Here is a 22915-nt window from a genome sequence, read left to right as displayed (position 1 = left end):
GACCGAGGAGGAGGCGGGCCCGCTGATTGGCTGGGGAGCGAAGAGGAGCCGGGCACGCTGATTGGCTGGGGACCGAAGAGGAGGCGGGCTGGCCTAGGCTCAGCAGCCAATAAAAAACCAACATCACTAACTTGGTACAACAGCATCCCTCACACACACACGGTTGTGTTTTTTTATAGCTTCAATTTTTGCACCTGTCTTTTTATGCCTTTCTATCACACATTGCTATCCTTATGTTATTTATTTCATTTTTGTTATAAAAGCTTTTATATAACAGCTAACTCCAGAATTATATACATTCCTTGCTGATTAGTACCACGTTTAAAAAGAGAATATAAACAAAATGCTTGATGATTGTAGAAGGCAACAATATGAATAAATAGCTAAATATGTGTTTAAATATATATATTATGTATAATATATGTATCTATGTATATGTATGTATGTATATATTCATATATATACATATATATGTATATATATATATATATACATACATATATATATATATATATATATATATATATATATATATATATATATATATATATATATACATACACATTTATTTCAACTTTTTCAGATTACTTAAAAATATATATTTAAAAAAAATATATATATATATATATATAAAATATATATATATAGATATATAGATATAGAGTTAATAGTTAGGGTCTGGGTTAGACCATATAAAATGAATGTAAGTCAATGAAGTGTCCCCATATGTCAGGAAAACAAAGGTGGTTGTGTGTGTGTATGTGCAATCATTTGACTAGGGTCTGCAGTCACCTGACCACCAAACCAACCTTATGTAACTCAGCGTCTCCCAATTAGTATAGGATCCCGTGAAAACATAGTTTAGAAGATTCTGGGGGAGGGAGACCAAGGATTTAAATACTTGACACCAGCACAGGAAGACGCATAATGTCCGAGCCCTATGTACACACAGCTCTTTAAACACATACTGATTGAATGAAAGCTTGAACATTCAGTTTATTCACACAAACATAATTTAACCGATTAGAAAAGTCGAAGCATCTAATCATCAGTTGATTAAGCCTTTTAGTAAAACATCTACGATAAATATAAGTTCAAACTCATCTAAGATAATCTCATTATAAACAGATTTCTTTCTTCTGAACATACCACTTAAGTATGTTAAGGTAAATATTTACAAAAGCACTACGAACTCCTTCATGAGAAAGTACTTGGCTTTTGTGCAAACATTAGACGATGAATGATTTACAGACATGATATGAATAGAATCCATTGGCAGTCATTTCAAACAAAAACAGCCCAACAGTGCTACTTGACCTTTTAAGAAATGTTTCCTAACACTGACATTGCACATTTGAACCAGCCTTCACACACACAAACATATATATATATCTATATATATAGATATAGATGTATTTTAAAAATGTATCATCAATGTCATTAAAACGCAAACTAAAATACCGTACATGTTAATATACTGCCGTACAGCTGCAGCGCTGCTTTGTTTGAAATGAGAGACAGAAAAGTCCTGAGGGAAACAAAGAGAGAGGCTATTATTGCACAGCAAATGTTCACACAGCTTTTTAGACAGAGCTCTCGGTATGAGCTGTTCATGCTTTGGCAACAGAGCCACCAAATGTGGCAGCTCCCACTGCCTCTCTAATTAACAGCCAAGCCTCCGTCTGGACAGAAACGTAGAAACGAATCTTCTTTTAAGTCTCCTCCAGGAGCTTCCTGAGGTTTTTTTGAATCTAGGATAGAAGAAAGAAGGAAAAAAAGAAACACATGTTTATTATTGTCCCTTACAGGTGATTTATTTCTGTTTTCATGTCTTTGGTCTGATTATGAAGGGGAGTTATCTTAGGATTTATTTGGAGAGCTCAGTAAGCCTGATAAGCTTGTTTTTAAAGGATTTACACTCAATATTCTTAAACCGTTGTACCCCTGTTGCCTTCAGCGGTAACCAGATGATTGATGTTGGTAATCTACAAGGTAAATTAACTGTGATTAATACCCTTTCACAGTTTTAAACAGAATTTGGCCCCCCACCCAGGATGACATAGTGTTAAGGGGCTGCATAACAGCTTGGTGACAAGTTGTATACTGATTGTGATCTTTGACAGTCAACATTTCCAAGCACGTACATTATTATCTATTTAAAAAGATTTAAACAGTCAAAAGTGTGAATAAACTTTTTGTATGAGGCAGCCATTTTGGAAGGTGGTGGAAAAACATCATACTTTCTCATCTAATTAATACGACCTTACTGTTTATTTAAAATCTAAAATGTTTAGCTTCTGGGCAAAAGGTAAACTATAATTAAATAGAAATAATTTGCCAAATATATAAAGTCAATGGATAAGTTGCACCTTTACTTAGTTTTAACTGGGTGAAGGTGCTACAGAGTAAACTGTATAACATATACTGCATAAAACAGACAATGTAAAAAGCTTGAAGAATGGTTGGCATCAAAAAGTCATTCATTGACATAAATTTAATCCCAACCCAATCAAGTTTTATGAAACAGCCAAGGTTGAAATGAGAGGTCTTATGAAACGGATGTCTGATTTAAGAAAAGCGATTCACTTGCTAACAGCTGGCGGAGTAAGTTGAAGGTACAATCTTAGGGGGGGATGTTAATCTTTAAATAGAGATTCCTCCGTAGTTTGATGTCGGGCTTAAAAAAGGTTCTGCAATAACACGTTAATTACATCTATGGGAACAAAATCTATCTATATTTAACTAAGATTTGGGAGAACTTTTAAAACCTTTGATCTTAGTTATAGTTTAAAGGCATTTCTACTAAGTATGAAGGAAATGTTACAAAACTTGCAATCAGTCTCTCAAAACATTTGCTTTCTTTATACTGACGTTCAACTATATGTTGTTCCTTATGTTCCTAACAGACCACTTCACTCTATATCTGCAGGTTTACTAGTCATTCCTACAATTTCTAAAATGGGAGGCAGATCTTTTAGTTATCAGGCTCCTCTACTGTGGAACCAACTACCAGTTTTAGTCCGTGAGGCAGACACCCTGTCTACTTCTTAAGGGAAGGCTTAAAACTTTCCGTTTTGATAAAGCTTATAGCTAGAGGTCCTTAGGTTTTCCTGAGCTATCTTCATAGTTATGCTGCTATAGGCTTAGACTGCTGGAGGACATGGAGACCCCTTTTTCCATCATCTTTTTTTATTCCATCTCTATTCTCCCAATTTTTTGAATTTGTTAGTTCAACTTCTAACTTTATGTTCTCTCTGCTTTTTCTCATCATAGTAGCTTCATCTGGCCTGTTCCTGTATGGCAGTGACTCCATCCTGGAGAGAAATATCTGCTGTGCTTTATAGATGTTCGAGATCGGCCTGTTTTTCAGTGTAGTCCTGTTTCTCTGACTGTGATTAACTGTATGTGCTCTCTTTCATCCTCTGACATGGGAGCTAGCTCGGAGCTCTTCTGTCTGGCTGTGTGTTTCCTGGTCAGTGGAGGTTTACAGTTGCCTTTTGTATCTCTGCATCTTTCTGTATGTCTGCTTCTGTCTCCTTGAACCCCAGTTGGCCTCGGCAAATGGCCGCTCACACTGAGCCTGGCTCTGCTGGAGGTTTCTTCCAGTTAAAATTGAGTTTTTCCTCTCCACTGTCGCTACAAGCATGCTTAGTGTGAGGAATTGCCTTTGAGTCAATTAATCGACGCAATCAACTGGTTTTCTTTAGATAGAAAACTTTGAATCAATTTGACTGTATGATCTGGTGAACTGTAAAGTGCCTTGAGATGACATGTGTTGTGAATTGGCGCTACAGAAATAAACTGAATTGAATTAACTCATCAAAGACAGAAGCAAACCTTGATGATATGTCAGGCATTTCGAAACACTTTTTAAACTGTTAAAATCTCAAAATGGCCCCATAATGTACACAGCATAGCAGTTGGCTCATGTTTTCTATAGACCGAACCAGGTAAAAGTTTTAACTTTTGTTTACAGCCTTCATTCAAGCCTCCACTGCACAATGTACCGTTCTATTTACTGTGCAAACATTAACAGATTGTTTTACTTAAACACAAACACTGAAATATGATGCTTGAAATCTTAAAAATGATCCTCTGAAACAAGTCATTCTGCTTGCTAGAGCTCTGTTTCTGCAAACGTTTGAACACAGCAAGATATAGCATTGGTAAGCGTGTCATTAGTAAATGAGCAGAGCAAACCTTCTCTAACTTGAACAGGTTAGTGGAGAGCTCCCCATAGATCTCAGCATTCACTTCAATCTGAGATCTTTGGCTTCCAGCGTTCCTGCAATGAAAGTTGGTTTTAAATCATTCAACAGATCCTGAAAGGTACAGTATGTGCTAGTTAGAATAAAACATCCTGTTCAAATCCCCTCACTCATTATGAACGAGCTCTCCCATTGACAACAAGGAGTTCAACCGGTGCTCAAGGGCCACGATCTTGAAGGCCATGTAGCAGGAGGACAAAACAAGGATGCCGACTCTGCATATATAAAAATAAGAAGAAAAAGAAACAGCAACTTAAGTTACAGCTCTCTGCCACAATCAGTAAAATGCATTAAAGTCACAGGAAGAAAGCAGCAGGGGGTTTTATTTCATCTTGACTCCACAGATATTACTCACAAGAACAGATAGATGAAGAGGAGGATTTGTAAGGACTTTGGCTGGGAGGATGTTTCTTTTGGTGTCTTGCTTTGGCCTATAATCACACATAAAAGGAGGGAAAATACATCATACTGAAAAGCTACTGTACATGAGTACATTTCAGGGTTTCTTCAGTTTAATATGTCATGAGTTGAGTAGAAAACATTTACCATGAACTTGCTTGAAAGTAGCCGAGCCATAGAGTGGATTTTATTCTGTAATTTACACTGATGCTAAGAATAACCAAAGCTGAAACAAGTTTGTGATGTTCAGACTGTGGTAAAAGGGCTCTTCTTCTTTTAAACTTCTCAGAAAATAGAAGAGAGTATCCTAGATCTCAGTTTGTGATCTCTGAAACGATTTGCCTGGTTTGTAAAAGTTCCTTAATAACTGTTTATTGTGTGGTTTGGCATTTTGGAAAGGATTTCAGTTCAACATCAACTTAGAGTTAAAGGCAGATGGCCCTTTTTTAATATATTGGGATGACTGCATTTAGCCAGTGAGTCAAAATCCCAAAACGGCAAAACTTAAAACTAAATGTTTTAAATGGGAAATTAAAGATCATGTATGTCAATTTAGTGTGCATCTGCGCAACAGTTTTCCTTTGGAAAATGGAAAAAAAAAGGCAGATAATAAAGCATTTTCCATTCTTCTTTTTTATTCTTATCCACATAATTAAAAAAAACTCTCCCGCCCACATCGGAATGCTGACATTTACAGTAACCTTTTGACTGGCAGAGCTGCAGCTTGGGGAAGCAGCTAAAGTCTTGAAACAGTTAGCTTTGCCATAAATAAACCACCTCAGGCTTTCTGCTAACATCCTAGGCCTAGCTAACAAGCAGGGATCTTTGTAGCTTCTGCATTTTAAAAAATGACCGTTTACTGTATTTACTTGCCATCTCGCTCTCTATAAAGGTATAGATATGACACATCTGAGATGCTCTCACATGCATAGCGCTGCTCTATTGGTAAAGTTATTAGGGATTTGGATTTTGTGAGAAACATTTAGACAAACTGTAAAAGCAAATTAACTAACAGGCCGATTAAGGAGAGCATTGATCAGAGAAGCAGTCATAAGTGTTCCTGGTAACTCTGGAGGAGCTGCAGAGATCCACTTGACATGTGAATTATTAGATATTTGTCAAAAAATCTGGGCTTTGTATAGAAGTTTCCAGATGAAAGCTGTTTTTGACTGTGGCGGCAGCATCATGCTGTGGGAAGGGTTTTGTTTTTAGCTCAGACGGGGAAGTAAACGTTGATGTGAGGATGAATTAGGCTAAATACTGAGCAATTCTAGCCTGGGTGCCAGTCAGAACTTAGTCCCGCCCACAAGGTTTGAGTTCGGGGAAGTTCGGTCTGGCTCTGCTCCATAGTAGCGCGAGTATTAAAGCCCACTGTCAGGCGATCCAATCAAATTGTCAGGGCGGACTTTATACGATGATGGACAGATGATCAACAGTAACGTAATCAACCACGTGACCAAAGCGCGCTAGGGTGACAACAATAATGGCTGCAGCTGGAGAGTTTGGGTGAGTAGATTCTGCTATTAGGTCTGTTCTAGAAGATATCGACAGCAAATTAATTTTAAAAGAGGAACAGAGAAACGCGAAACTGCACGCTTTGATTTTTGTGGACAACAACTATGCCTCGCTTAACATACGTCACGCACTCCGTTGCTCTTATTGGTTGTAGATCTATCCAATTGAGTGCAGAGGCATTTTTTTTCCTGGTTCGTTCGAAACACGCCCCATAATCACAGCTCTATGGAGCAGTATCAGACTCATATTCTGACTAGAATTGAGTCGGACTACGTCAGGCTAGAGCAATTCCAGAACAAACAAACAAAAAAAAAAGATCTACAGCAGATGCAGAACAACCCAAAACATACAAGTGAACCAACGGTTCAGATTAAAGCATATGAATCTGTTGGCCTGAATGAGGCATCGTATAAAACAGAAACCAAATGGAAAACAGCATTTCTTTTTGTATTGGTCGATGCGTGCAATGCTTTGGCCCATTCATAAGGGCATCTAGCAGCAGTTCCTTGAGATTAAATGAAGCACACTAGGGCTGAAACAATTAATCGGATTAATCGATTATTTTAAAAATCGTCAACTAATTTAGTAATTAATTAATTAATCGGTAAATGGAGTACAGAGAAAAAAAGCCTTTTCATCTGTCAATACGCTCTATCCAGAACTCAAGTGGAAACATTTTATTTTCACCTGGTTTAATTTATTAAAAAATCTTCTTTAAGGAACCTTTGGCTATCAGGTTATTAATTGATTAATCGAAAAAATAATCAACAGATTCATCAATTTGCAAAATAATTGCTAGTTGCAGCCCTAAAACACATGCATTGCCGCTCCTTCCATTTGCTACAGTATCTATTGCTAATGTTTTGTTTATTTCAATCTGAAAAACTCACACAGAGAGAAAAGATAATTAGAAGAATTTATTGATAAGAAAGTATAGTCTTTGGCGCTCAGACCTCGGCAGGAACATTCATGCTGAATTATGCTTTAACATGCATGAGTAGATGAATGTGAATAGGGATGTTCCCCCCGGGCCTGAAACTGGTGGTGGTTTAATCCGAGCTGGTTGACAAGGTGATCTGCTGGGCAGAATTGTGGGACTAGAAGACTGAGGGAGCTGACGCCGGGGCTTCACTCAGACTCGGGATATAGAGGTCCTGCTCGGTGATGCAGGTACCGTGAAGTGTCCATGATGAGCAAGCATGAAGCGACAGTGGAGAGGAAAAACTCCCCTATGGGAAGAAACCTCTGGCAGAACCGGGCTCAACATGGTGGTCTTCTGCCGGACCAATGCGATGAGACGATGGATGGTGACAACTGGGATTAATACTCTCTGATGAGGTTGAGGTGAAGTCGTGTCATGGAGGACGATTCAGCTGCGATGGCGGAGAAGGGGATGGAGGTGGGTGAATTGTCGTCTGGATCGAAATCCGACATTGCGATTGCAGGATAGCGGCTGTGGTGAGATTTGAGGGAGTTTATAAAGTGGAAGCAGGACGCTGATTGGGCTTCGTGGTGGAGTAGTTCAAAGCTGATTGGCTCGCTTCGGAGACGGATCGGCTTCTGATGATGTGAGGTAAGTCAGAGTTTCTTCAATTGAACTTTCGCTAGAGCTTCATTTCAATCTGAAAAACTCACACAGAGAGAAAAGATAATTAGAAGAATTTATTGATAAGAAAGTATAGTCTTTGGCGCTCAGACCTCGGCAGGAACATTCATGCTGAATTATGCTTTAACATGCATGAGTAGATGAATGTGAATAGGGATGTTCCCCCAAAAAGCCGAGGTCGAGGCCGGAGAGTCCGTATGCTCGTAGGGCATACGCTAGGGACAGAATAAAGAATGCGTAATGAAATGCTGAGAAGGTTTGCAAACAACTTACCGAGCCAGGTTGTTGATGAGGATGGCGACCACGGTTGACGCCGAGAACTTACCGATGATGATTTACCCATGATGATGATGATGATTTACCCATGATGATGATGATGATCCCATGATGATGATGATGATCCCATGATGATGATGATGATGATCCCATGATGGTGATGATGATGATGATCCCATGATGATGATGACGATGATGATCCCATGATGATGATGACGATGATGATCCCATGATGATGATGACGATGATGAACCCATGATGATGATGACGATGATGATGAATCCTGCGGATGATGATGACGATGGTGCATCCCATTATGATGACGATGATAATGAATCTTGCAGATGAGTCTGATAATGAATCTTGCGGATGAGTCCATATAGAACATATAACATGACGGGATACAGACATGACGAGACGGAGACATGGTGCATATTGATGCATTGAAAATGCAAGCAAAATGGCGTAAGGGATGCATGACAGGACACGACGAGACACAGATAGGGAGCATGTGATGCATGGGGAATGAATCTTGCGGATGAGTCTGATAATTAATCTTGCGGATGAGTCTGATAATGAATCTTGCGGATGAGTCTGATAATGAATCTTGCGGATGATTCTTGCGGATGGTTACATATATGAAGAATTGATGCATTAGGGAATGCATGCTAAATGGTGTCAAGGATGCATGACGAGACACAGACCAGACGTGACGTGACACACAGGAGAATGCATATAATGCCTGTCATAAAGGTGAGATTGCATGAATGCGAGCCAGAATGAAGATAGCATGAATAGCAAGGAGACAGCATGGAAGACTGCATGAAGCAGGGAATAATGAAGAAAACTGATAAGGAGTGGGAGTAGAAAATGAGTTAGAGGATGGTCGTGATTAGGTCAGAAAATTATGAAAATGAGTTGAACCACCACCAGTATTTGTAATAGAGTTACCTAGAGGCAGAGAGAGCACTGAGCTGAGAGAATTGGTGAGAGTTCTGGGCGGATGAATGAGGTATAGGCTGGTGAGCCATCGGCCCAGAGCTGAGGGAAGCCTCAGAACCCCGCGAGTAGCTGCAATGCAGCTGCTCGGTCCAGAACGAATGCCCAGATTACCTACTAGAGGGAAGGCCACGTGATTCTAAGAGTATCCTGAGGTGGTGAAGAACCATGAGTGGACGTAGGGTAATGCTTGGGCGAATAAAGTGCTGAATGCCTGAACATAACGCACTGAGATGATGAAACGTTAGTGACTGCTGCCAGTGATGCTTCTGATGAAGGCATGAGAGACTGGGAGGAGGAGTGACTTATTAGTGGCTTCAACTACGAAGTTATCGCAGTGGGCGGACGCGATTCCTTCCCAAAGCCCCACGATGCAAGCTAGCTAGGGTTAGACCTCACACAAGCATAATGGGTGTGAATAAAAGAGACCATGAACCACCTGTCCTGAAGAACCCCCCAAAACCTACGGATGCAGCATCCGTAAAATTTTTGAAGCATGGCAGGAGATAGATAATGTCGACATAGAAAGAAATTTGTTCCAATAGAAGCAGTCAGACCAGAGATCCGAACGGCAGCCTACGTTCAGTAATCTGACCAAGAGAGGGACGGAAATTGCCGGATCAAGCAACTGGGAATGAAAGCGCGGCCTTGAGAAATAAGCGCATGGCAAATTAGCTGACCTAGCAAGGAGCGCAATTGGCATTTAGAAATGACTGATGGAGAACATCAGTTTTGTGTTTTTTTTTGTTTTGTTTTTTGTTTTTTTTTGAAGAAGACAGAACGATAATCAGAAGTAATAATAAGGGGTGGTAAGATGACGGGCTGCTAAGACTGAGGTACGATATATATGAAGCGTGCACGGCGGGGACAGACTGATCGGATGGCCCTCCTGCAGAAGCTCTGAGTAATCACGTTAGATGCTGAATGCGGCCAAAAATTTTGGCCAATAGAAAGATCTCTGGTAGACGGAGATCGGATGATTTAAGAAAAACTGTGAAGTCACCTGCTGATGCGACCTGCTGATCGACTTCAGGGGAGGGAAGAATAAGAGACTAAATTAAAATATTCCCCTGAATAATTAGAACGAGGCCAGTGAAAATATCAGCATGTGTGTTAATATAAGTATGCCTGATAGAGGCAGACGAAGCATAAGAGCAAACTCAAATAGATAGAAAATTATGAATGAAAACATGGTTGAATACGTCTTACCCTAAGGCTGGCCCGGCGGGCGTTCCCTAATGTGAATGAGGGGAGGGGGAGGTCCGTCTGAGCAGACAGCGGCAGGGATGACGTGGCAGTGCAGGGATTCCCACGTTTGGAGCGTGCGGACAGCGTCGAAGGATTGAGTGAGAGAGTCCGGTGGAGCGGAGGGAGGCTGAGAGCCGTTAAACGCCAGAAGGACTAGACGGGGGAGCTGCTATGAATCAGGAAGCTGGAGAAGGTCCAAGGCTGCATCGAAACGATGAGAAGGAGCGGGCGCAGCGGTGACTGCTGCTGGGACAGATCCGGGAGGCCTTCTGCGCCTGGCGAGGGGAGCGGAGGACTTGCATGTCTTTTGCGGCCAGGAATCGGAGCGGATTGAAGCGGAAGGCGAGGGAGATGAATCACGAGGAGGTAGGAGGGAGGCTCGTTAAGACATCTGAGCAGAGTCTAGGTCGGAGCCTGGCAATACACCCTTGGAGTGTAACGCGGAAGAAGGAGATGAGAGCGGCTAGACGGGAGCTTCTCCGAGCGGGGAAAATTGAATTGTCGTCTGGATCGAAATCCGACATTGCGATTGCAGGATAGCGGCTGTGGTGAGATTTGAGGGAGTTTATAAAGTGGAAGCAGGACGCTGATTGGGCTTCGTGGTGGAGTAGTTCAAAGCTGATTGGCTCGCTTCGGAGACGGATCGGCTTCTGATGATGTGAGGTAAGTCAGAGTTTCTTCAATTGAACTTTCGCTAGAGCTTCATGTTAATAAATATTTCTTTTTTTCTCCCTAAAATATTGGCAGCACACATCAGCAATCAGTTTGGCCAATGTCAAGATAACAGGCATGAACTGTAAAAAGTTACTTAAAACTAGGGAAAAAATATAGAAATAAGTGTATATTGACTTGATTATAGTAGATAACTAAAATAATCCACAGAAGCAAATAAAATATTTGCCGCTAAAATCAGAAGAAAACATTTCTATTATTAAATTTGGTACCTATAGGTATCTTATTTTGGAGCAAAAGCATAGGCAGAAACATTTACTTAGCTGCTAAAGTGAAGGGCAGATATTATCAATATTAGATACATTGTACAGTGTAAACATCTATAAATCTATAAATCATTTCTATAAATTATCAAGGGACACATATTGTGGTCATAGCTATTTTGAGGAAATGCAGGAATAGTGGTTCATAACAGGGAAATAAGCTACAGATGAGAATTCACAGTCGAGAGGAAGGCTAAAGAAATCTCAGAAATGAAATACCATTTTTGAGCATGGCTCCATGCTTTTGGCTTGGACTCTGGAGATGAACGTCTGCGTGGACCGACACCTCTCTGGTCTTCGCTGCACTTAGAAATGTTTCTGGGAGGCTGCTGAAGTCTGCACACATAAACAGAGAGAAGCCCAGTAACTTGAGTAAATATTAACACTATGTCAAAATCCTTTACAAATCAACAACTGCTTTTAAGGCCAGAAAAAAAACCCTTATGGATGATCTGTAAGATATTGGTCATCGTTACAAAAACAAGCAAAGCCTCTGGGGTCAAATGTTTCTTGGCTTTTGTTACCCTAAACAAAGACTATGATATCTGAAACCTTTCAAAACAAGAACTCCAGAGGAAATCAAGGTGGGGTCTGTGGTATTTTATTACAAAAAGAGAGCACACACCGCTTATTTTGTCATAATCTGGAGTCTGCGACCCAGAGCTGCTGCTTTCAGTCATGTCCTGCCGCCTCTGCTGCACAACTCCGTCCAGGTCAGAGAAGTCTCCAGAAAAGTCCTGCAAACACAAACACTCAGCAAAGTACACCGCAAGCACAGAGGGTGTAGATTTACACGACAACAATGCACGTCCACATTCCATCACAATGGATCAGGTACAATGAATTCATCCTGAACAAACATGGGAGAAAATTAGAGGACAGACCCCTTACTGACCAGAGGAAGCGACGCGGGGCAGCTGGTTCTGAAGCTGTTTTCACAGGAGGACGCTACAGGGCTGCTACTAATCTTATTCACCTACAATCAAAACATGGGCTGTTTCAGTACAAATACTGAACATATTTGCATCAATATTTCAAAACCTAAACTGTTACTGTTTGGAATTTATTGTTTTTGTTTGTTTTTTTCTTTTGCAATTCCGGGTCCATAAACAATCAAGCAACATTAGCATAGGCAAATATGTGGTTTACACAAATAAGCATGTACTGCAGCTGCAGAACACAATATATCGATGTAACTAGTGTGTAAAAGTAGCTAAAGCTTATTTAATTTAAAACAGTATCCAAATTTGTACAAGTACTGAATTTCATCTGTGTATATTTTGTCTTTGTCAGTATTGTTACAGATGCCAAAAAAGTACCTTCATAAAAGTTAGTATCGTGAGACACCATTAAAAATAAAGGAAATTAGCTTAAACCAACATAGCTTGAAAACACACATTCCTTATAAGGTTATTATACATTTTCTTTCAATAAAAGCATTGAAAAACCACAATCCTTTTTCGCACATACACAACAAGAAATAACTGATGGGTATTTATTTTTGTTTTAGGAAACAGAATTAAAAGTAATTATTACTATCCTAATTTTTAAAAGCATGATAAACCACAACGGCGTAACTATCGGTAATGCAGTTGCTTAGAGGCCCTTGACCTCTTAGGGGCCCCGTCACTGACACCTGGTTGGCCCCCTACGCAATTGTAAGCTAGGACTTCTCTTTGCAGATGTAATGGTGCGATAAATTCCTCTTAAGCCCACCTGATACTAAATTTACTGACTGCACATGATGGTGAGCAATGTTAACATCAATAGCAAAGCAGACAGTGGTACTTTTAATTACTATGTTAATAACTGTGTATAGTTTGACGGTTGGTAAAGATACACTCATTTAATATAGTTGGAGGGGGGGATTTGTACTTCATATGGGGCCCACCCAGATAATATTGCTTAGGGGTCTATTGATAAATCACATTGGGTAATTATGGTAATAAAGACCTTCTACAAACTCTTAAGTAAGGAAAGTCGCTATCGACTGTCTCGTAGTAGTTGCTTATTTCTATGCTTAAACATATATATATATATATATATATATATATATATATATATATATTATATAAATGTCTTAAAGGTGCTACCATCTACAAACTGACACAGTGGTACGGTCTTTCCATTTCAAAAATGAAGAGTGAACTTCGCTGGATGAAAACTCGAATTACAGGAAATGTAATTTGCATATTTGTTATCACATTTATCCAGCTGTAGGAGAGGGAGATCAACTCCAGCTGGACTGAACATGAATAAAAACATTCTAAATATGTATAAAACTACAGATTAACTCTATACATTGTTTTATGTACCCAATGTACCTAAACCAAAATTAAATAGATTAGTGATATTATGTTATCAAATTCAACTTAAAGAAAGGCACTCAGTGGATGTGACTGTGTATGAATAAAATGCCAGAAAGGATCTACATTTTGAGACTTCTGCATCATGAGGGTGATGTTTTTTTTCTTGAAACACAGACTTAATCATTCAGACTCTCATAGTGAATAGAAAATGCATAAAATATTATACAGAATTGCCTAATTTTATCCAAATTTATGATATCATTTAATTTATCCGATTTTTTTTTTTCAGAAAGTTCAATGGCATTTGAAAAATTAGAATGTTCTTTCAATTATTTCATGGTTCAGGTTTTAAAGGGTCCCTAACATTACATAGGGTTTATATTTATATATCAGTTAAAAATTACTAAATAATCATTAACAGTTACATTTACACAAAGTTAGATTTCAAGGAAATACATTTAATTTAGAAGTTCAGACTACTTCATCCGGACAGAGCTTTGGTTAGCCAGCTTATTGATAACATGTAAAATGTTATGAATGGGAACTGAGTATTGAACTTTATTGTCTTTACACTTACAGCAACGCAATTAACTCTGTGCCTTTAACCTATCCCATTGGGGAGCAGTGGGCTTGCCATTGTGCGGCGCCCGAGGAGCAATGTGACTCAGAATCCTCTGGAAGGTTCTGAGAACCTGGGTTCTCAGTGGTGTTGAGCCAATGCCATTTTTTGGCCCCGATACCTGGCTGTGCACTATTGGCCAATACCGATACCATCTGTTTGAAATTAATGTTTGTGTGTATATTTGAAGAACTGCATACTACTTGGATGTAAAACAATTGCCATCATAGCTTTGTCAAACTGCTGCCTAGCTTTGTGAAGCAGGAAAAAGACTAAGGTGCAGATTAGACTTCTACAACCGCACACATCAAATGTCACTTGGGTCTGGTCGCGAACCAGTTTTGCTGCTATGCTTCTGCACCATCGGTCTGGAATTTCTAGGGACGCACAGCAGTTTCCCGCCAAAGTGCAAGGGGGAGCCTATTCGAGAACTCGCAAGAACTTTGGTGGATGGTCACGAGAACTTTGGCGGCGCCGGAGGGAGTGTTTATCTTCCAAAACAACAATGGCGCGTCTGCAAGATATCATGAACACGGAGATGGATCTATACTAGACATCGAAGAGGAACAGCTTCTGTTTTTGTCAATGGAGTTGGTAAAAAGAAAAAGGAGGATGCGTAGGTGGTCTGTATGCCCCTTTCGTCATAGTTGACTATTGCAGTTGTTCCTCGGTTTTTAAAAATGGCGCACCCCGGCACCAGATCGAGAAGGACGACCACACAGACATCACAAGGACCAATCACAGCTGCTTTTTGTCTGTGCACTTCTGCTTGAGGTCTGCGCAGGTTTGCGACCTTCCGACACGTAGTTAGGATTCTTTTGAGGTGGGCGAAAATGGTTGCAGAACCTCTACACGGAGGTGTGGTCCGTTTTATTGCCTACCTGGAATGGGTGACAATAGTTGAATAAACTTTTGGCTCTCAAAACGGTATCTGTGCTCTATTTGTTGGTTGTCGCCCATACCACCATTTTAGTGCTGGATCGGTGCCCCACCCAATACCGCTATCGGTGCAACACTAGTTGTCAGAACCTCTCCACAATGAATTAGGCCCCAACAAGATTTGAACTTGTGACCCTGGTTGACATGACCAGAGCTCTAACCACTGAGCTATAGGGCTTCAGCTGACCTCAGATAGATGGGAATCGAAACAAGGAATGGGAATCGGAAGAGAAATCGTTAAAATTCAAACAGTGCCAAACATGCATGTGAGGTATTTGCTTTAGGTCTTTTCTAGTCATTATTAAAATATAAGGTTATTTACAAAAAACGTCTTATTTACCTCCAAATGAGCGCAGATGGATTTCAGGAATTTAAAGGTGTTGTTTCGAGAGAGAAACGACACAAAGACATGCTGTAAAAGAAAAAAAGATAAAGTTACTATCAGGTTTGTGCTCTAACAAGAACAATAGTTGTATAGTTTCCTTACATCCATTTCTGTAGTTCCAATCACAAGGGCGTTTGGCACCAGTAATGCAGTTTTAGTTTTTTTTAATAGTTTCACAGACATGACTGGGATGGAAATCTGGCAACCAGGAAACACAATCAATGCCAATTGATCAGGATTGGAAACGATAATTATTTCTCTGATTGCAGGTTTCCTGTAGCATACCTTAATATCTTTACCGAAGACTTTGGAGTGGAAACAGATCCAGTTTTGTGAGACAAACATTTTGCCCTGATATAGCATGTCTCTCTGCAGGGCGCAGGTGTAACCTGATGACAACACACACATTTAGTTTCCTAAATTAAACAATCCAACATACCTTTGTTCTTCAAACGGCAGCGTGTGGAGCTTACTCTGTCTGAGCGGTTCATCTTTGGTGACTACCTTGAATAACTTGTGGAACTGAGCGTTGGTCTTTGATAGCTGCAAAAAAAAAAACAGGACCATAAATTACTAGAAAAAAAACTGGTGGGTTTTGCTATGAAAAGAATTGCTACCTGGTTGGTCTGGGATTTTTTTCTGTCAAACTTGGTTTCAAAGTCGCTCAGACTCAGCATTGGTGAAAGCTGCTCCACGGGTTTCTGTCTGCTGCATAGAAAGGTCAGTGTTTATGGTTGGGTAGCCTGGTAACCACAGAGACTATAGAGGGAAAACTACACGTCATATTATCACTCAAGCTTAAATGTCCAATTTGAATGCTGTGTGTTTACCTTAAGACTGTTTACAAATCAGCCAAGGAAATCTGTAAACAGGACTGTGGTCATACAGGTATAAAGAAGGGCTGGTTTAAGAAAATGTAGGAGTTGGAAAGTAGGAAAATTATGCTGATTTAAGCAGATTTTTAAATGCATCGCTAGTGGACGTTACATGCCTGCATTGGCCGATTCATTAGTGCATCTAGCAGCCAAACCTTAAGATCACATCAAGTGCATTCTTTCCCACTCTCTCTATTTGCTCTTATGGAGTGAATTTTGTTCCATTATTATTGCAAACTTATTCTATAAATGGGAATTTATTTGTAATAAATTTACTTTTAATAAAGGCAATCCAAGAAGTACACTAACGTTTTTTTTTTTTATTATTATTTAGAGAGTAGAGTCTTTTCCAGAATATTTTTTCTATATATATTATTTTTAATTTCACATTTCTACTTTTATTTTCTTTTTTCCAGGTTGATTTTTATAATTCACATTCTTTTCAAATGATGTTTTAATCGTCTTAATTCTGTAGTCAAATGAGGAGCAAAGATGCATTTCTATCGCTCTGCATGCAAGTCAGCGACGACATCTGTATTGGGCTTGAAGTGAAAAAAAATGGAAATATGAAATGAAATTGAAAAAAATAAAGTTTGAAAAAATTTAATTTAGAAAAAAACAGCAAAGTTACACTCAAAACCTTGCTTTTATTTCAAATTTCTATTTACAAACATGTTCTTTACTTGTAAAGGAACAAAGATTACTCCATATTACCCATTGTTAACGTTTTGTTTGATCTGTTAAACATCAAATGTTGAACATTTATCATGGTGGCATTTCTTCATGTAAATAAATGGAAAGCCAAAAGAATCATTCCAAAATCATCAGCAACAGATATCAGGGATCTGTTAGACTGATGTCAACATGATAGGTATCTGCATCGGCCTTAAAAAAAAATGTAATGCTTCATCTCTATTGAGAAACAGCCAGTATGAAATTTGAATGGTATTATACTTATTAACAATAATACCATTTTTATCTAACAATTGAAGTTACAGACAAATAAATGCAAATTATCTAATTTGTTTAAACAAAAAGCAACAATTAATCCTACTGCTACTAAAACAATGTGACATATTGATTGTTAAGCAAAAACAACACGGATTACATTTATATGTTATTTCCATATCTAAGCACCTGCTTATGGAGGATGTGCTTTTTTCACAGCATATACAAACATTTCACCTGTTCTTTCCCAAATAAAATAATACAACTTAACAGGACATCTTGTAAATAAATGACTGTTATTTAAAAAAAAAGACAAAATTAAGTTGGAGTCTTCTGTCCGTCAGGTGACAGGAGACAAAGCAACAGGTGTGGGAGGGGTAACACTGCATTACTCTTGTCACAGTCAGGGTTCTGTTTTGTTTTCTTTTGGGTATTCAGTTTTACTTTGCTCCATGTTTTCTAGTTTTAGTGGTTTAATTCTTATTTTGCTGTGTTCTCTGGTTATTTTACAGTTTTCAGGTTTTTATTTGTTGCCCTCTGCTGCCCTCTTGTGTTCTCCTTTTTCCCTAGCTCCTTTCCTGTCTGCTCTGTTCACTCCTGCTCCCAATCTGCTCATTAGTCCCCTCTTTGTTCTGTCTCCCATAAATACTCTTTGTGCAGTTCCTCATCTAACTTCGACCTACACCATCTTATAGTGTCTTACGTCATCGTGATTGTTTTCCCCTGATGTCCCCATGGTTTCTGGTTTGTTTAACTTTTTTCTTGTTGGACTTTTTGGATTTCTGCCTCAGCTGTTTGTTTACCTCGCATTAAATAAAAAAAAAAATAATAACCTTTGCCTCCCTGCCTCTGCATTTGGGTCCACAAACCTCAACCAAATCTTGACAACTCTATGTTCCAAAAGAAAACAACATCTTATGAAAAGCTTTGATGGGGCTTTGATGAATAGAACTGGTACAAAGCGGCTAAAGATTCTCACACCGCATGCTCCTCATAGCTCAGATTAAAACAAATAACCACAGCTCCACATTACCATGTAACCAGGTGGCTATATGAAGACAGGAGTGAATGCATAGAAGTGTTAGGATGTTTCTATATTTTTTGTTTATATATTTTTTATACAGCTGGACTAATAAACTATTAGCAAATATCTTCAGTCACTAGAACTAGAAACCACGGATCCACCTCTAAATCAGACATTAACCAAGTCGGCCTTCTATCAACTAAAGAACATATCCAGGATTAGAGAAATAATGTCTTAGTAAGATCTTGGGAAAATAATTCAGCCATTTATCTGTCGGACAATTGATTACTGCAATGTTTTCTTCAAAGACCTGCTCAAAAAGTCAATCAGACAGACGCAGTAGATCCAAAATCCTGCTGTCTGCCTCACTAAAACTAAGAAAGTAGGACTTTAAAACCCCACTTTTAAAACTGTTAATGTTATCTCAGAGAATATACAGTAAAATCCTTCTGTTAGTCTATAAATCACTGAATGGCTTAGGTCCAAAATACATTACAAACTTTCTCCTCAGTGTATAAACCCCCCAGACCTCTCAGGTCACCTAGTTCGTCTGCTCTCCACACCAAGAACCGGAACAACACATTTAGTTCTTATGCTCCACTAATCTGGACAAACTCCAGGAAGACTGTAGAAGTGCTGAAACTCTAAGTTGCTTTAAATCAAGGTTGAAAACCTATTTGCTTGGAATGGCCTTTGACTGTTCTGTAAAATAAAACATCATTAACTTCAGTCCATAGTCCAGCCTTTTCTTTCTTTTCCTTTATAGAAACACAACAGTGCACTTATGTTTTGTTTCATGTAAAGAACATTGAATTGTCTTGCTGTTGAAAATGTGCTTTACACATAGACGTGCCTTGCCCTGAGTAAATATACAAGTTTAAAAGCATGATCTATACAAATAAAATCTAAAAAGATGGTGAGCCGGCGGCTTTTACTTCAAACAGAACAGCATTTGTCACACTGACTGCTGGAAAAAAGTCAATGGAATAGAAATGGGCCGATCCAGGGTTTTTAAGGTTGATCATTTTAACATCTTTATAACCGATCCCTGGTATGCCCTGCCGATATTTTTGGACCTGTTCTTGGAGCCCATATTGTTTTTTCTTCCTTTATTTACATGATAAAAAGATTATAAGAAACTATATTAAAAAAACATTTATTAACAAAAATTAACAACAACAATTTATAGCAAATATAGGGTATGGGAAAATGCATGCACTCCACATTATCTTACATCATGGCTGCTGAATGCACTTATGAAGTGACCAACTGTGCAGGTATTAGCCGGTACCGATAAGGGCTGGGGAATTAATAAATTCGCAATTTAGCAAAATTACATTTTCAAATCGCAGCGGGGCTCAATTTTAGTCACATTACATTGAACAAGAGTAATAAGCGCAAAATATTTCCCTCGTTTAGGTGGTGGTAATACAATTAACGTGGGTTTGCTGCCACACAGTAAGGGGGGAGAGTTGCAGCTGGCATGCAGATCCATGAATAATAGTAGAAATAAGAAGTTTGTCATGCAAAGGATACAGTAAACAATTTGGACAAGGAAGCTTTTAAGGTCATGAAAAAACTGAAACCCTAAGGTGAAACATCTACATACTTTGTCTTAGTGCAAAGAAAAATCACAACTGCAATATCATTGAAGAAAATAACTATTTTAGTTATCATCTTCAGCCCTATAAATATTTAAAAGCTCGACACTTTATAGAAATCTGTGGTTATAACAACTAATCGATGCAGGAGCCTCCTTTCAGCTAACTAACAGAAGCAAGCAGCAACAGACAACTTTGGGAAATTTTATAAAATGTAATAAATCAGGAAATAAACAATAACAGAGCTCCTATCAAATTAGATACATTCATTATTCTTTAAAAGCTGCTTGCTTGCTAAAATTTGCACATTTGTTTTATTTAATCAATCACTCTTCTAGATAGATAGATAGATAGATAATAGATAGATAGATAATAGATAGATAGATGATAGATAGATAGATAGATAGATAGATAGATAGATAGATAGATAGATAGATAGATAGATAGATAGATAGATAGATAGATGAGAAATATACTACAAGGCAAAACCAAACAGTTCTATTACAGCTGCATTACTATCTAATTATTCCCTATGTTTGAAGGAAACTGCACAACTTTCTCTTGAATATTTTTAAAGGACTTTAAACCATGGTGGCAGAATGACTTAAAGCTGTTAAAACTGTAACTTTTTAAAAAGCTTATCCAAACTGAGCAAACAGTAAGTAAATACATGCCTGGTTAACGCTGCAGCTATAAACACTGAATATAGTAATGAATTTGGAAGCTAGTGAATAAAGATTTATTAAAGAGGCATGACATTGCTATGCTAGGAAATTTTGACTTTATAGACTTGCCTAAGATCATAAAAGATGGAAAGTCTAATATAGAGTTCTTCAATGTTAAACACATAAAGGTAAAAATCAATAATGCATTGCTGATCACCTGATGCCGGCTGGTTTCTTCCTGCTCTCTGAGGGATCTGACTCTGGTTCCAGCAGGAGCTGGAGGTCTGCAGGGGGCCGGCCACGCCTCCTCTGCCTCCTCTCTTCCTCATTGTTCCCTTCAGAAGACCTGGACACAGATGAGAACATAAGAGAGTCAAACATAGGAGAAAGTGTTGAATGACACTTTGCATGCAGTATATTAGCCCACACCTGGATGAAACCACCATAAATCATCTGCTACAGGTTATTAATCGCCCTGACTTGCTGCGATTGTTGTTTTAATGGTTAACTGAACATGTAGCCAGGAGGCAAATAAATAAATAAATAAATAAATACATAAATACAAGCCTTTATGGTTTAAATCCTGCGCGTAAATTGGACCCCTAGGGGGCGCCACCATGAGGACTGACATATAACGCTTAAAGTAAAGCAAATTTTCCAACATTTGCAGAGAAGTTTGGTCATCTAGGTTTTCTGAATGCAAATGAAGCCACTCTGGTCTGCGCCACGTCCGCCTATTTAGTTACCACCTCCCTTTGTATTTAAATACAAAGTATGGAGCAGGATGGGAATGCAAATAGCGGCTATCCATTCTGTCTGGATCGTTTTTCCCTTCCTTAGTAAATAAATAGAACATAGAAGTAAACAATGCGAGGCCTGGCATCTCTTCCCAGACTCACGTCAAGCTTTTCCCTCGAGACTCTTTGCAGGGAAGTTGTTGTGGGGCAGACAGCTGGATCACAGGTTCCTCCGCCTGCTCGCTCATCTGGACCAGACTCTATGGATCATGTCTCCCTGTCCTTCCTTCATAAAGCGGACGGTTTTCAGAAAGTCTGGAAAGTTTTCTTTTTTTTTTTTTTTCTTGTGTGGTTTGGGACGGTGGCTCGATGAACGGAGGAGCAGCTCAGAGGAGGAGCTGGGAAGAAGGGGGAGGGAGCAGCTGGGAGCAACGTCAGGAGAAACGGAGAAGAGCGGAGCGCAGTCCTCCAGCTGCACAGGACCGGAGGGGCTGCTTCACTCTAAAGTTCCCTCATTAGTAGAAAACACATTACTTCGTTCTAGTATTTGTCAAGCAATAAATTCAATCTATATTTTTTATTAGCTGTAAAGTTAAGTATAATTTTTCCCAAAACGTCAGAGAGCAGTGTAATTCCAATAAAGCTCCAACAGGGGGCAGCAGTTGGTTTCTAATTGTTATTAGTTATCCCATTTAGTCTTTTCTTTGCCCATAAACGAACCATGTCTATATGGTACGGAAGAGGGTTAGGTTACGGCCATTGAAATAAAATAATAATAAAAACTTGACCGATTTTTAAATTTTACTTCAGTTTAAAATGGGAAAAAGTCAGATTTCTGAGATTAAAGTCAGAATTCAGTCAGAATTCTGATATTAAAGTCAGAATTCTGAGATTAAATTCTGATTTTGAGGAAAAAAAGTCTGAATTCTGAGATTAAAGTCAGAATTCTGAGATTAAAGTCAGAGATCTGAGATTAAAGTCAGAATTCTGAGATTAGAGTCAGTATTCTGATATAAAAGTCAGAATTCAGTCAGAATTCTGAGATTAAATTCTGATTTTGAGAAAAAACAGTCAGAATTCTGAGATTAAAGTCAGATTTCTGAGAAAAAGTCAGAATTCTGAGATTTAAGCCAGAATTCTGATATTAAAGTCAGAACTTTGAGATTAAAGTCAGAATTCTGAGATTAAAGTCAGAATTCTGAGATTACAGTCAGAATTCTGAGAAAAAATTCAGAATTCAAACATTTTCCTATATTAAACTGTAATAAAATTTAAAAATCAGTTAACTTTTTTTTATTTTTTGTGTGGCCGTAATCCTCTTCCTTAATATGGAGGACCAATCCTTGTCATGATCTGGCCTGTTTGCTCCTCCCTAATTAGTAATTCCTCTCACCTGCCCTTTTCCCTCCCTGCCTCAATTATAATTTATTCCTCTCACCTGTTTCCTCTGGTTTACATTCAGTTCAGCCTGAGCATTCAGGGCCAGATCATTACTTGTCTTTCTGTC

The 22915-nt window shown here is 38.8% G+C and overlaps 1 protein-coding gene across 2 annotated transcripts; it reads right to left on the bottom strand.

Moving 5' to 3' along the window:
• Positions 1 to 971: 971 nt before the first annotated feature.
• Positions 972 to 21810, bottom strand: LOC119788295 (GRAM domain-containing protein 2B-like). Of its 2 annotated transcripts, none has more exons than XM_038292546.1 (14): positions 21571 to 21810; positions 20889 to 21017; positions 16176 to 16263; positions 16032 to 16101; positions 15844 to 15947; positions 15661 to 15756; positions 15514 to 15585; positions 12202 to 12282; positions 11932 to 12043; positions 11526 to 11642; positions 4624 to 4699; positions 4379 to 4483; positions 4201 to 4285; positions 972 to 1751 (listed from the first exon to the last, which is right to left on the bottom strand). In XM_038292546.1, exons 1-14 carry the CDS (start codon positions 21654 to 21656, stop codon positions 1713 to 1715), a joined length of 1260 nt encoding a protein of 419 aa, XP_038148474.1. In that variant the 5' UTR covers positions 21657 to 21810; the 3' UTR covers positions 972 to 1712. The 2 variants fall into 2 exon arrangements, with proteins under 2 accessions (XP_038148474.1, XP_038148472.1); XM_038292544.1 differs by having other exon boundaries at positions 16176 to 16266; positions 21571 to 21809.
• Positions 21811 to 22915: the final 1105 nt, after the last annotated feature.

This window comes from Cyprinodon tularosa, unplaced genomic scaffold, assembly GCF_016077235.1.
Source record: "Cyprinodon tularosa strain WSP-4 unplaced genomic scaffold, ASM1607723v1 ctg313, whole genome shotgun sequence".
NCBI lineage: Eukaryota > Metazoa > Chordata > Actinopteri > Cyprinodontiformes > Cyprinodontidae > Cyprinodon > Cyprinodon tularosa.
Note: the sequence above shows the minus strand (reverse complement) of the source record. Positions and strands in the feature narration are given on the sequence as shown.

Bases quoted from the DNA above. Each gene is read 5' to 3' on its own strand.
- LOC119788295 (XM_038292544.1), bottom strand. From the start codon at position 21,656: ATGAGCGAGCAGGCGGAGGAACCTGTGATCCAGCTGTCTGCCCCACAA. The intron at 21,018-21,570 runs GTGAGTCTGGGA...ATCTGTGTCCAG, and splicing joins TCTCGAGGGAAAAGCTTGAC to GTCTTCTGAAGGGAACAATG. The intron at 16,267-20,888 runs GTGATCAGCAAT...CTTTCTATGCAG, and splicing joins AAGAAACCAGCCGGCATCAG to CAGACAGAAACCCGTGGAGC.